The 13741-nt window shown below is 37.8% G+C and overlaps 1 protein-coding gene across 1 annotated transcript; it reads right to left on the reverse strand.

Annotated features, from left to right (window-relative positions):
* Positions 1-5190: 5190 nt before the first annotated feature.
* Positions 5191-10932, reverse strand: slc14a2 (solute carrier family 14 member 2). Its single transcript, XM_067522546.1, has 10 exons — positions 10841-10932; positions 10230-10292; positions 9946-10138; positions 8041-8230; positions 7664-7792; positions 6947-7139; positions 6541-6688; positions 6189-6323; positions 5979-6028; positions 5191-5899 (listed from the first exon to the last, which is right to left on the reverse strand). Exons 1-10 carry the CDS (start codon positions 10886-10888, stop codon positions 5585-5587), a joined length of 1464 nt encoding a protein of 487 aa, XP_067378647.1. The 5' UTR covers positions 10889-10932; the 3' UTR covers positions 5191-5584.
* Positions 10933-13741: the final 2809 nt, after the last annotated feature.

The raw sequence follows: 13741 nt of genomic DNA on the forward strand, positions 1-13741 counted from the left end.
ATTTACTGGGGCAAACTGTTGCCACTGAGTGTGTATTTTGTGTGTTTTACAAAATCTGTTTCTCTTTGTGATGAAGACTTGGCCAAGTGCCACACAGATGGAAGACATCATACAGAGTTTTCCCTCTCATACTTTCTTTCTAGGCCAAACAGTCCAAGTGCATAAACTTTGAAGACAATTGAGGGTTTTGTATTGATCCGTCCATCCATTAATTTTAACCACTTATCCTGTGAAGGAATCCAGCTGTCATTTGGTGAGAGGTGAGGTTAAACTCTAGACAAGTCGCCAGTCTGAGTCTGTAAATTGTCTTATCTAATTTGTCTTGTCTTTGTCTTGTGTGTGAACTCCACACGGTCATGTTCGGTTTGTTAGATTGGTATTTTTTTAAATATTTGGAGTGGAGCACCATGAGAGGACTTACATATTAACATGGCGAGAAAGTATTTTCTCAGACAATATTTAGGTTGATAATACTAATAATTTTAAACCGTACAATTTCCCTAAAATAATATTGACTGAAATAATCAAACTTTTTGTAGAAGGGTTGAACTGGATATTTGTAAAGGCGCTCAGTACAGCCAAATTTGTAGGAATGGATGATTGACCCCAGGAAGAATAGTAACTGTAAGCAGTAACTGATGGGGATCTAAACAACCAAATAAGCACAGAACACAGGCTTCATTCCTCATCTTAGCTTCTGGTTGGAGTGTAAGGACATTTGAGACTAACATTCATGGTGCATTCAGGATGAATTGCTATTGTCTGACTGTTACTTTTTCCACAAGCACCAACATCAGGCCACAATTTTACCTCCTTCCCAGTCAGCATCAGCTGTGGTTTTGGACTATGCACGTTTGAGCTACTTACGATGTTATACCAACATACTCAATTATAAGATATACAGTTCTAGCTTAACATCAGCACGTTAGCACTGAATTGTGAGAATATTGGTATGCTAGTGTATTTACAGCATTGTTTCCATTTATTTCTTTAAATCTAATTATAACATGCTATGGGAGATGATTAACACTATTGTAAAAAATCATCAGTTTAGACTATTTTCTCAGATTTTGTGTTTGCAGTTTAAAGAAGTCTATGCAAAAATTCAGAACTCAATTTTTACAGTGTGGCCCTTATGGCGGTATAAATTATGATGATATCGTAACAATGCCCTTTCACAGAGTTATATATGTCTAAGTTAAGTTTACAAGGTCAATGTTCATTATTCAACAGGAACAAAAAGCAATACAAAAACACCCAAATTAACCTACACGGCTGATCTTCTGTGATCCCTGGCCCTAAATATATAATACAACAAATCATCTTTTGGAATTAATAAATACCAGCTAATAAATATACACTAGATTGTACAACACACATCCACCACATATCATAAATGTGTCGCCTGTATAAAGTTTGAGAAATTTTAGCTAATCAAAATACTAAAACTAATTAAATGAAGCAATTTTGGCTGTCAGATTAATATTGCGTTGCCAATAGAAGTACAATCAAAACTCAAGGCCTCTGTGATTGTTTGTCAGAAGACCTGAACACTTACAGATGATACAGATATACAAAAGAGATTTAAATGGGATTGAAGTCTCAACATTTAAAAAGGGAATCTCAACACTCAAATGCTATCAAGATGGTAAATGCAGCTTGTTTCTCACAAGTTACACAACCAGTCTATCAATTAATCACTGATTGTCCCATTTAGTCACAGATAGTTCTGAAAGCACAACAACCATTTAAACAATGAAGTCCTGCTAAACACACACGTCAGCATGACACTATCAGCAGAGTCATTTAAGGTCACAGTGATCCATTAATAATTCAGTGAGATAAAACATTACATAACTTCTGATCACCAAAAGTGATATGCAAAGAATTATGTACAAAGTCTTAAGTAAATAAGGAAATGTGAGTGTCAGGTGAGAATTTTGAAAGTGAAAAACGCTGGAAGGCCAAATGAAATTTGTTGAAGGCTACAATAAATGTAAACAGTTTGTGCTGCATGACCCACTCCTAAACAACCACAAATTATAATGTTGCTGTTGCTAAACATCTACATCAAATATTTGGTTTATATGCTTATAATATTAGAACAAAACCATTAGATGTTTCACACTGTACTTTAATGGGTGACTTGACCAATTTTGAACTTGCTTTCTATGGCTTTAATTTAGGCTGTAAATGTACATTAATGCATTTAAACTTTGCTCTGACTTTCTCTGTTTCCAGGTGAAAAACACCTCCAGAGATTTACATCATTAGTAGTAGAGTTCAGATGATGTCATCTGGAGGAGCTCTGGAAAAAGCAGGTTGACCATGATTACAAACATCACAGTATGAGTGATGAAATGACCTAATATAGATCTATGGAAGGCAAAGGGAAGTTTATTTATTGCATTTACAACCCCAATTCCAAAAATGTAAGGACGATGTGTAAAACGTAATTAAAAACAGAATCCAATGATTTGCAAATCTCATCAACTCATATTTTATTCACAATAGAACATAAACAAAATGTCAGATGTTGAAACTAAGATATTTTACCATTTCATGGAAATTATTAGCTTATTTAGAATTTGATTGCAGCAACACAGCTGTCTGCCTGTAGACTGCATAGATATATGCTGGAACACCAAAGGTAGGAATAATGATATCCTTTGTGTGTCAGACAGCACGGTACACTTGCTGCTGTGGGTCCTGGAAACTGTGGAAATCATTATAACCTGGGTCATCAGTCAGTTGACATTGTGCATAGAGCTTGTGGCTGTTGTGTTGGTCCTAATAAATTCACTATATTTGTTTTTTTTTAAAAGAAGGGATAACTTTGCAGTTTTGTTATATATTTGCACAAATTGCAGGAAATCCTCTGGCTAGATACAGTATGGGTACAGTTATGTAATCATCGCTAAAACATATCTTCATACTTCATCTCACATGCTTGGATTGAGGAAGAAAACTCTGGTGACTTCTAGAAAAGGTAGGGTTATGTAACCTTGCAACCCAAATGATAAAATACGTAAAAAAAAGCCCAGTTTGAAAACCACTATGTGCTCATGGGTTTTTTTATGATAATATGACAGAATTTTTTTACACCACATTGATACATCTTATTCCTTCAGTTAAAGCATAGAATGACAAAAGTGTAATTTTATACAATAGAGAGAGACGTTTTCATACTAAAGGCTACCAACCTGTCCTGCTTGGTGATTAGTTTGAGATGCTCCTGTACAACTGCAGGGGGAGACTTGACCATTGTGATTTAGTCCAAAGGGATACAGTCTGACTAAAAGCCAATTTTGTATCTTATAGCTATGTGATTGGACGCTATTTCATTTTCAGTAGTTAAACTTAGCACTTTAAAGTTGCTAGTAGTGTCATTACCCTTGTATCCTATTATACAATCAAAGTTGGCAAACAGGTGAGCTTTCAGTTTTTTCTAATCACGTCAAAAGACATCTTTCTACATGCTGCCTGATAAGGCTGGCTGAGTCTCTAAACGCCTCAGAGCTTCGGCTAGTGAGTTAGTTTCATTTAATACACTTCTGGAAATCTTTAGCAGTTGTCTGGAAACGTTGAATAACCACTTCTCTGCATAGTTCCTGCCCTGCACCTCCAGAGCCCATGCCAACTTTTCTCTCTCTTGTCCACAGACATTGGAGTGTATGAACCATGTTTACTCAAGCATAATTCAATATGTTTCTCAGTAGATTTAAATAGTGAAAGTTTAGATGATTTTATGCAAGTTGAGCCAGGGTTGTTTAAGTGTCTTTACTATGATCTAACTCAAAAATCACACATTTTCCTCTATGCAATCTGTGTAATATACAGTGATGCCATCTAACAATGGTAAGGTCCAGGGAATATGTAATCATCTAGTTAGCCCTTTTGATATGCTACGTTTTGATTTAAATGCTCAAGATATGCTCTCAGAAGGTATTTGAGCTGGCAGCAGCTCAGAAACACAGTGGAGATCAGTATTAACTAGATCAGTATTCAATAAATACGATTAGGTTGTTAAGCATCATTCACTTCAGGCCAAACTGCAGGTGGAATGTTACTCTTCCTCCCTCACTGAGGGAGCACTGTGGTGCTCTTGAGTAAGGACTTTAACCCTAACTGCTCCAGTGGAAGCTGCTCAGTGCACTGACTCTTGAGTCTTGACCGTGTAAATTTGATCAGGGCATTCATGAAAAAGAGAGGAGGCCTCTCAGTGAATCTACATTGCTTTGGTCACAGGTACAAAACTAAAAGTACTCCACTAAGAAAACAGTGTACTTGAGCCAATACTGATTATGGCAATTATGACAGAGCATGTACAGTTATTACTAAAGGGAGACCTGGTGAATCAATGGGTAAAGGATTAGGTTGGGATGCAGAAGGCCACAGGATCGAATCTCATCCCACCAGGTGTTGCTCCACCCAACCATCAAGGCTGTCTGCACCAAAATACCACCAAGAACTTGTTACATAACTACAACCAAAGCATGAATATTTAATAGTGTAGGAGTGTAAATTGCATAAAATATGACTTAAGCCTTTTATGTCCTGGCCAATTTTTAAAAAGTCAATCTAGGTATACCATTACTTGTAAACAGCCTCAAAAAGACAGTAAAACGTTAAACATGGCAAGGCATTTTTTAAATTCCAATATTCAAGAATAATTTCTTTTTGCAAAACATCATCACATACACACACACTGTCCCTGTCCAACTGGTGGTGCCAACATAAACAGTCTCAGAGTTCTAGTTGTTTTACTGTATATTCTTGTGTTGAAATGTAATTATACATGAAGTATATGTAAAGCATGCCTATTAATATGTTAGTGTACTATCATGTACAGTCCATGGAATGCTGTCTATACACTCACTGGTCACTTTTTTAGGTACACCTATACAATCTAATGCCATCCAAAACGTCAGCTCTGCCATGATTTCTATTTTTACAATGTTATAATTTCTGAGTTTTTAAGTTGAATACTGTTGGAAAGGTGATAATTCTACTTTCTGTTTATTATTGAAGTAGTGGAGTCCTACTTGACTGCATAGAAGAAGAGGTAGTTCTAATGTTTTGGCCAGACATTTAAAATAAATGAGGTAGCCAAAACATTCGAACCACTTCGTCTAATAATGCAATCCACTACCCACTATGACCTCAATGATTATATTGGACTGCATTAGATTGTACAGGTGTACCTAATAAAGTGGCCAGTGAGTATATAATAGCTCATTTGTATACTAATTGCTCATATCACAAGAAAAAGGGTTCATACAGAGAGAGTTTTTAAATCATAAATTCATAATGGATTTTAATGAAGTGTTCCATACACATACATTTCCAGACAAATCATTTATAAGTATGCAGTTTTTATAGAAAAATGTATGCTAAACTCAACCAGTAAAACATCAACTATTTCACCCGGAAAATTAGTCAGATTCACTTATTTACATTATTCATACATTTAAAAGTGCCACTCTTGCTCCCTCGCTCCCTCTCTCTGCCTACGTCTAATCTGATTTCTTCTTCTTCAGGGCCCTGTTGCCCTACCACGGGTGCATGATCTTCATTGTGTGGCTCATAATTTTTGCTCTGATGTCTCACTCGCTACTCTCCCTTCTTCTAATCTTTCAAGTTCAAGTCTCAGTTGCTCTTTTTCATTTTGTAATACTTCATCTTCTATGGCTTTCTGCTCCTCCTCCCTCTCTTTAGTCTCTTTCTCAGCTTTCTCTTTTTTCTCCTGTTTCTTCAGCTTCCAGAAGAAACAGAGGTTTTTCTCTGGGTAGGTGACTTTGGCCAGTTGCAGCTTGAAGATCTTATTCGTCCCCGTTGTTAAAAGGAGGAAAGTGAGAGCAGAGAGACAGAAAGGCCACGTGCAGGCCGGCAGACCAAACTACAGAAGGAAAAAAGTTAGTGACTTCTATTTATTATAAGCTGACTTAAATAGGCAGGGAGAAAAAACGTGTACTTACCCTGGACATAATATTAGCAATGGCTGATCCGAGATATGCACAGAAAAAAGCTGAGAAAAGCAGAGGAGAACAAGAGAAACACGGTGACTGTGATGTGGGTTTGTTCATAGATTACAAATAACTGGTCACTCTGCCAGTGTTGCAGGATTATATGTCATGCAATCATTATATTTGAATTAGATTCTTGTCATTTTGTGGGTGTCTACTCACCACACGTAATGGCGAGCAGATGCACCTGCCAGGTGAGAGCATAAAACATTCCACCAATAGCAATGCAGGCTAACACACAGTTATATCCCCAGAGGCCAAAGTAAATGTCCCCAAAAGGGGCTGCCAGAGCCAGACCTGCACAACAAGCACAAATGTTAAATCAACACTCAGAGAGGTGCTAAACTCGGGTTAAATTTGGTTAGCGCATGTAACTGTTGTTTTTGGAGGTATCCGCAGCACATTGATTGTGGCTTGACAATATCATGTAGTAAATGAGGAATCAAGTCCTACATGTGCGGTTTATTGACTTTTAACGGACCTACTTACTACTTACAGATGGAGATCCTCTCACCTGAAACCATTCCAACTGCAGATCCAAGGACAGCATGAGCACATGTGATAGGGGAGGAGATGAAGAGCGAGATAATGAAGATTCCTCCTGTCCAAGGGTTGTCACAGCCATAGACCTGACCTATTCCCACAGGAATTGACCTAAACAGCTACAGAAAATGGACAGGAAACTTGTAGTCACAAAACCGGGCACGATTTTCATTTGCACTAAATGACCACAGTGATTTACTGGCATCTGTTTAACTAACTTCGTAGCTTTGATGTACAATTTACAATTAGGTATGTAGGTGATGACATAACTCAAATCTATTAGCCAGACACAAATCTGAGGTGAGATTGTAATGATGCATTAGCTTATGCTCAAAATGTTACAGTGTGTAGAAGTTAGATTTTGACCTGCCGCTGACCTTTGGTAGATTAATTGTAGCCCAGGTGATGTTAGGTGTTGATGATTGAGGCTGAATAAGGACTTGAGGAAAGTAGCTGTTGTAGTGGCCCGTGGCAACCATGTGGAGACAAACGAGGATGTTGAAGGGCAGGGTGAAAACTGGCAGATCCCAGCGGCTGTTAATAGATGCCAGGGCGCTAGACACAATTGGGCTGAAACACAGTGACATTTAACAGAAACAGTTGTTTATTTAAAGCTACACTGTGCAACATTTTCCCGTATTTGTTCAGTAGCTATACGCTACATAACTCATCACTTAACGTGAAGAGTTGCTGTCAACGTCTGTCATGACACAAACTCACAGAATAACAAGGGGCAAAGAATTCTAAATGGTTTGCCCTTTGAACCAGTCACTGAAGGTTAAGCTCTGTGCATCACATGCTGACATACCTGAGAATAGTTCAAGTTGCACATTTGCAGATTTTATATATTTATACCTGTCAGGACCACAGATGCCAGCGTGCTGCCTGAATGTGATACCATTAGACCCTTTGTTTTCATTTGACCAACATCATTACATAACTGATGTGCTTTAGCTGACTGAGATCAGGTTATTGAGATCCTTTACTGATATGAGACTTTTTGCTACAGTCACCTGACCAGTGATAACTCTAATGTGTCGTACTTAGGTTTATCTACCGCTTACATTTAACTTTCATTTTTATTATCTGCTTACCACATCATGGACATGAAGATGTTGGGTAGCAGAAGCCACCAGTACCAATCTCCTGCATTGGAAAACACAGCCATCAGCAGACCCACCAGGATGCCATTGTATCCATACAACCCAGCCGCTATTGCTGCCCTGAGGGGAAAATAATTCATGAAAGAAATCATTACATCATTTTCTTACCTAATCATTTCACACTGCACAGCCACAGGGACGTTTTCTACTTGTGTTCAATTTTTGCATCATCTGTCATGTCAGCACTCTTCTATTACAGTATATGAAGCAGAACTGTTGCGGTTGCAATTTCTTGCGTTGAGGATCTTGATAAAAATTCACACTTTTTTTATGCCATATCTATTAAGTAAAAAAGAAAAAGTTCAAACCTGTTCTGTTGTAGAATGAGGGCAGAAATGGTAGCAAAGAGTGTGCCCACAAAGCCGTTAAGAGCCCACCAGTAGTTCTGTAGGATGAGGCCTGCAAAAATGATGAGGCCACTCAGAGGGTTGTTGACGAACATTACCTGGGCAGCTCCACGCAGAACCCAGTCAAGAACCTGCAGCAAGATGAACTGTTCTAGAAGATAAAAAAAAAAAACAGAACAGAAGGAGTTCTGATCGAATGATTTAAAAAGTTTATTTGACTATTTTGAACTCAAAGAGACCCACACATCAGCACAGACACACTCTGTATCTTGTCATCTCCTGCAGCCTTTCTGTTTCTCTTCAGGAAATTTGTGAGTCAGGCATGTCGCATCACTTTCCCCGTAATATTTGAGATTGCAGTCCCCCTGTCCATGGGCAAACGCCATATTCCAGCCTGTCGCCATCATACTCTTACTTCATTAACTGCTGGAGACTTTGCTGCCGCCTTCACAGTCACTGTGATTTATGCCACTGGGGGTGTTAGTTTCTCACTCATGCCATGAGGATTTTATCTCTTCTTTTAACTCTGCGCTGCTATTCTGGATCTATCTCAGGATATTCTGAAGTACTCTTTGTCAGATTATCAGAAAGCTGGGAAACCGTTTAATTTCTATAATTATGCGGTGCTAATGCCACTTCTTAAAAAGACTCACCTTGATAACTCAGTTTTAGCTCATTTTAGACCTGTGTCTCATCTTCCCTTTCTCTGAAAAGTTCTAGAAAAAGTTGGTTTTAATCAATTACAATCTTTTCTGGAAAATAATTACGTTTTTGAGAAATTCCAATTTGGCTTTAGATCTTGACACGAGTCAGCATGAGTCAGCTTTGTTAAGGTTTCATTATGATATTCTTTCATCTGTTGATGCGGGGAATCCTGCTGTGTTGGTTCTTTTGGATCTTACAGCTGCCTTTGATACTGTGGACCATGACCTCTCGCCTCGCTCAGTGTGTAGGTGTCGTGGGCATTGTTCTTAGGTGGTTCCAGTCCTATTTAGCCAATAGGAAGTTTTTTCTAATGATAGAAGACACATCCTCTTCCTGTGTGTCTCCCTCCTATGGGGTGCCGCAGGGTTCTAGTCTCGGCCCTGTCCTCTTTTCACTGTATATGCTCCCACAATCTCAGTATCTCGCCTCCAACCCACTCAAAATGCTGGTGCTTGAGTTTTAACCAGCACCCCCAAGCGTGAACACATAACTCTGGCTTCCAGTACATTTTAGAATTTATTTTAAACTATTGTTTGTATTTACAGCTCATAAAAGTCTAGCTCCGCTCTGGTTAAGTGAATTAATAGTTCTTCCCAAACATGACATGGCAGAGTACTTAGGACATCTGGTCAACTTCTTTTAAAAGTTCTGAGATCCAGCTGTAAAAAGTGGGGAGATCGTTTGTTTGCTGCTGATGCTCTTAAACTGTAGAACTCTTTACCACCTGACGTCCGCTGCTTTACAGATTTGGCATGTTTTAAATCTAAGCTGAAGATACATTTGTTCGTACTGGCTTTTGATTCTTAGTAGTAAGGACATATTTAGTATGTTTTTAAACTATTTAATCTTTTTTTTACTCTTTTTTTAATCACATTGTTTTTATCATTTTGTCATTGTTTTCTTCTTACTTTTATGCTTTTATGTTTTTGTAATTGATTGCTTAGATTTTTAGTTTAGCAGTTTTAAAGCACTTTGGTCAACTCCTGGTTGTTTTTAAAGCGCTATATAAATAAAGACTGAATTGAATTGAATGATTTCTGTATAGCAGTGGCATTCACAGGTATTATCATTTATGTATAAATATTGTACATTCATTTTAAATGTACCACTGTTGCACTGCTGCACTGTAGTTTAGGATGTAAGCAGTTAGTATTAACTTACTTTCCATCCATTTTCCAAACCCCTCCATGTCTCCAGAGAAGTAGGAGACTCCCTTCAGGAGGTGGGCCCAGGCCCTCTGCAGAGTTGTGTGTCCTGCAGGCTCCACTGGGTCCTTCACCTGTGTGGGTGAAGGACCCTGGGAGCTGTCATGTTCAAATGGCAAATCATGGGGTGCCATGAGTGGCTGGAGTTCCTAGAGAAATTGATTATAAAATTACATTTTAAAGAAAAAATATACACATGTTATCCTATACTCTACATATGAATTGTTAGCACTGACATACAGTAAAAATGATGGCAGGAGAGCTGGTGGGCAGTGGAGTAGAAGTGATATTCTTTAGAATATCCTAAGAACAGAGGAAAAGGCATCATTCAACAGCAAATAAAGTATATCTTTATACACTACATCAGTGACATATATTTGTAAGTCTTTCAAATCTAAAATGTAAAATATTAATTGAAATGTATTTATTGCCTATTTGATTGCATCAGTTATTAAACCTTAATTTTAAAAATGTGTATGAAATAAATGGGAAATGTGATGTTCTGTGAAAGTATTCTTTTTGGTTTGTAGACAAACTTTTTACTATAATTCAGAGTTTATTATTGTTCATACCGTATTCTACATACTGTATGTGCAATTCTTATTATCTAATGTATAAAATATCACACTTTTTGTGGCACCAGAGGAAGCAACACAAAGTCTGACAGTGTGTAAATTGTATAAAAGACAATATAGGAGGTTGTTTCAGGGTTTATTACAGAGCAGAACTGACAACCTTTAAATATTAATTTATTTACATTTACTATCAAAATGTTTTTGTAGTCTGTGATCTGAAATTCATCGCTGTTAAAATAAGAAGACGATTAGCAGACACACATCTATCTATCCTACCTTTGTGCAGTGTGATGCAGGCATATGTCCAAGAGGCACAAACTGCATGAGCTGCTAGCTTCTCACCAGCTGTACAGACTTCTACTGATGACTTTTATAGCAACAGATTGCAGAAAAAAACCCAACCTATTATCTCCTCCCCGCCTCTTCCTCACATCACCTCATCTACTCAGCATTGATAATCTTTGCTATGCCCTTGCATCTGTAGACATGCTTCTTCAGCCTTTTCCCTAACATTGACAGACACAAATAGGGTTAGGCCGAGGTCAGGTGAAGTCAAGGTTTGTCATCTCTGTCAAACTCTCTGTCAGGACTCCAGAAAATGATCTGCACTTACCATTAGCAGTCTAACATGGGAGACTTTTCAACAGAAGAATTCCACTGATTTTACAGACATGTTTGTTCAAATGTCTTGGTGACTGAGAGCTTCTACATTTCTAATGTATAAAATATCATAGTTTTTGTGGCACTAGAGGAAGCAACACAAAGTCTGATAATGTGTAAATTGTATAAAAGACTAAATAGGAGGTTATGTTGAAGCAATTTGAGAAAGAAAAATGACTGATTCTGCTTCCTCAGATTTAAATTTCTTTTAAACATGTTAAATCTGATAACATTGTCACAGTTCCTATTTAAAACCTGCTAAAAATCTAGATTTTTCTGTCCTTCAGACATGTAAATGCCAAACATTCCCTAGATGCTTGCTGAGTGGCTGCTTTTCTTTTGCTTTATGTAACAAGTGCTGTGGGAGGAAATTAAAAGTTACCAATCTGGTATTATGGAAATGGTGATGGGAATATTTGTTATATTTGTACGTTATTGTATAAACATTGTAGTGCAACCCTCTCAACCAGCTACAGGTGTATCAGGAGAACTCCAGAGGCCTTCTGTAAAGATTCTCCTTCATCCAGGTCACAGTAATCCCAAAAGTGCTGTTCAGTGGCAATTAGTCCTTGTTGTAGTTCTTGAAAGAGTATGTGAAACTACCAATTAACAATTCATCCCAGACAAAAGTAAAGATTAGAATAGTTAAATCCACAATGCTATTTGAAATAATTTTTTCTTCACCTATCTTTCTTCACCTATCACCTAACTCTTCACCTATCAGGTACAGGGATTATGACTGTCTATAGGTTCAGATGCAGCATGAGAAATTGCCCAGAGTGCCCACAACTACAGTATAGTGAGTAATTTGTTGTAGTTTTCGGATGATGGTAATGGAGCAATCATTAACGATCTAAGTAATATCGTAGACTATGTTTCTTTACAGTTACACTAATATTTGTCCATAAATTGATTGAACACATTGCTTTTATACTTACTGCTCTCAACAGCTAAATCATGTTTCTTGTTGACACCTTCTGTATGATTCATATACTTAAAAAAGCACATGATAAAACAGGAAAATGCACTGTATGTAAGGAATGACCCCTGCACATCAGCACCCATCTGCAACAGTACTTCCATGACAGGTGTCCTCACTGTGAATCCTATTTAAACAATGAGGTCTTTTAATTTCCTCAGAAGGTATGTTTATCCTCAAAGTTCTAATATCCAAACTTAAAATACAGATTGAGACAAAACAGTGTTCAACATGACAACGTTGATATGTGAAGTAAGTGAAGTGTTTATGTGACAGCTCTGCTAATATGTGGCTGCAACTGAATGACAAAGCATATATCGCCTTCTCCACCAGCAGATTTACATGTCACTTCAGCTTATACTCCCAGGTATAAGCTGAATTGCAAAGCACCAAACCTGCTTTTCAGGTCAGTTTTATTTGTTCATAGCAGCTGTTTTTCTTTATCACTTTGCCAGCAGTTGGAAAATGTTCATAGATTCACAGATTGTCATATGATTGTGATGGTGTGGTATAGTTTAATATAGTTTTAGATTAGAGACATGCAACTGTAACTGTTACGTATGGGTAACAGATTTAATACAAATATGAACATTACAAATACTACAAAGTGATTTTAAATTGTTGCAAATTAAAGCTATTACTGTTGTCTTTATAAATCCTTTTGTAATGTTAAATTCAAGAGATTCACTGGGAGTTAATAAAATCTGAACATTGGACTGAGCGCCAGGCCCTCGCAGCGTCAGTGGCATAAAGATAAAAAAGGTTAATACTGACATCTGGTGGAAAGAAAACAACTTACACAAGTTGTGTGCTTTTCTCCACTCATCATTTGAACTATGCTTCAGATTGGATTAAACCACCTAAGGCCTACATCCAAGTGTCTTTAAAAAGCTTCTTCACAAAGAGTGTTTTTTTTATTTAATTTTTTTTTTAAATAGACATTAAATTAAATTAAAACTAATTAATCAAGACAAGCTTCAAGAACAGACGCATTTCCCCAAATGTCGCCGAAAAACAGATCTGACAAGATTAGAAGAGGCAGCGAGGGCTACTAAGTATACTCCTATGCATGTGTTTGTTTCTCACCCTTACTCTCTCTCTCTGACTCTTTGTGTGTGTGTGTATGTGTGTGTGCGTGTGTGTGATAGGGTTTTGGGTGGTGAGGGGGCTCTCCAGCCTCTGCCAGAGTCTATGGAACCTGATACTTCATGACTTTCCATCACAAGAATGTAAGTTTCCTTCTCTCCGAGCATCTGGCCTGACGCCTGGCCACATCTCCATCTGAGTGTATTTGTGTGCGTGTGTGTGTGTGTGTGTGTGTGTGTGTGTGCATGTGTGTATGTGTGTGTGTCTGTGTGTGTGTATTTTACTTGTTACTTTTTCAGAATAAGCAGCCTCTTTTAGTGCTGGGAGATGTTCTTTTTTATGATTATTGTCCGATTACTTTCCTCAGTCTTTTGCTATTGGGGTGTCGCTTGCCTTTGCAACTTTGCAACTTTGCCTCCTGGAAGTGCACATTGTGCACTTCCAGGAGGAAC

The sequence above is a fragment of the Channa argus genome, chromosome 11, assembly GCF_033026475.1.
Source record: "Channa argus isolate prfri chromosome 11, Channa argus male v1.0, whole genome shotgun sequence".
Classification (NCBI taxonomy): domain Eukaryota; kingdom Metazoa; phylum Chordata; class Actinopteri; order Anabantiformes; family Channidae; genus Channa; species Channa argus.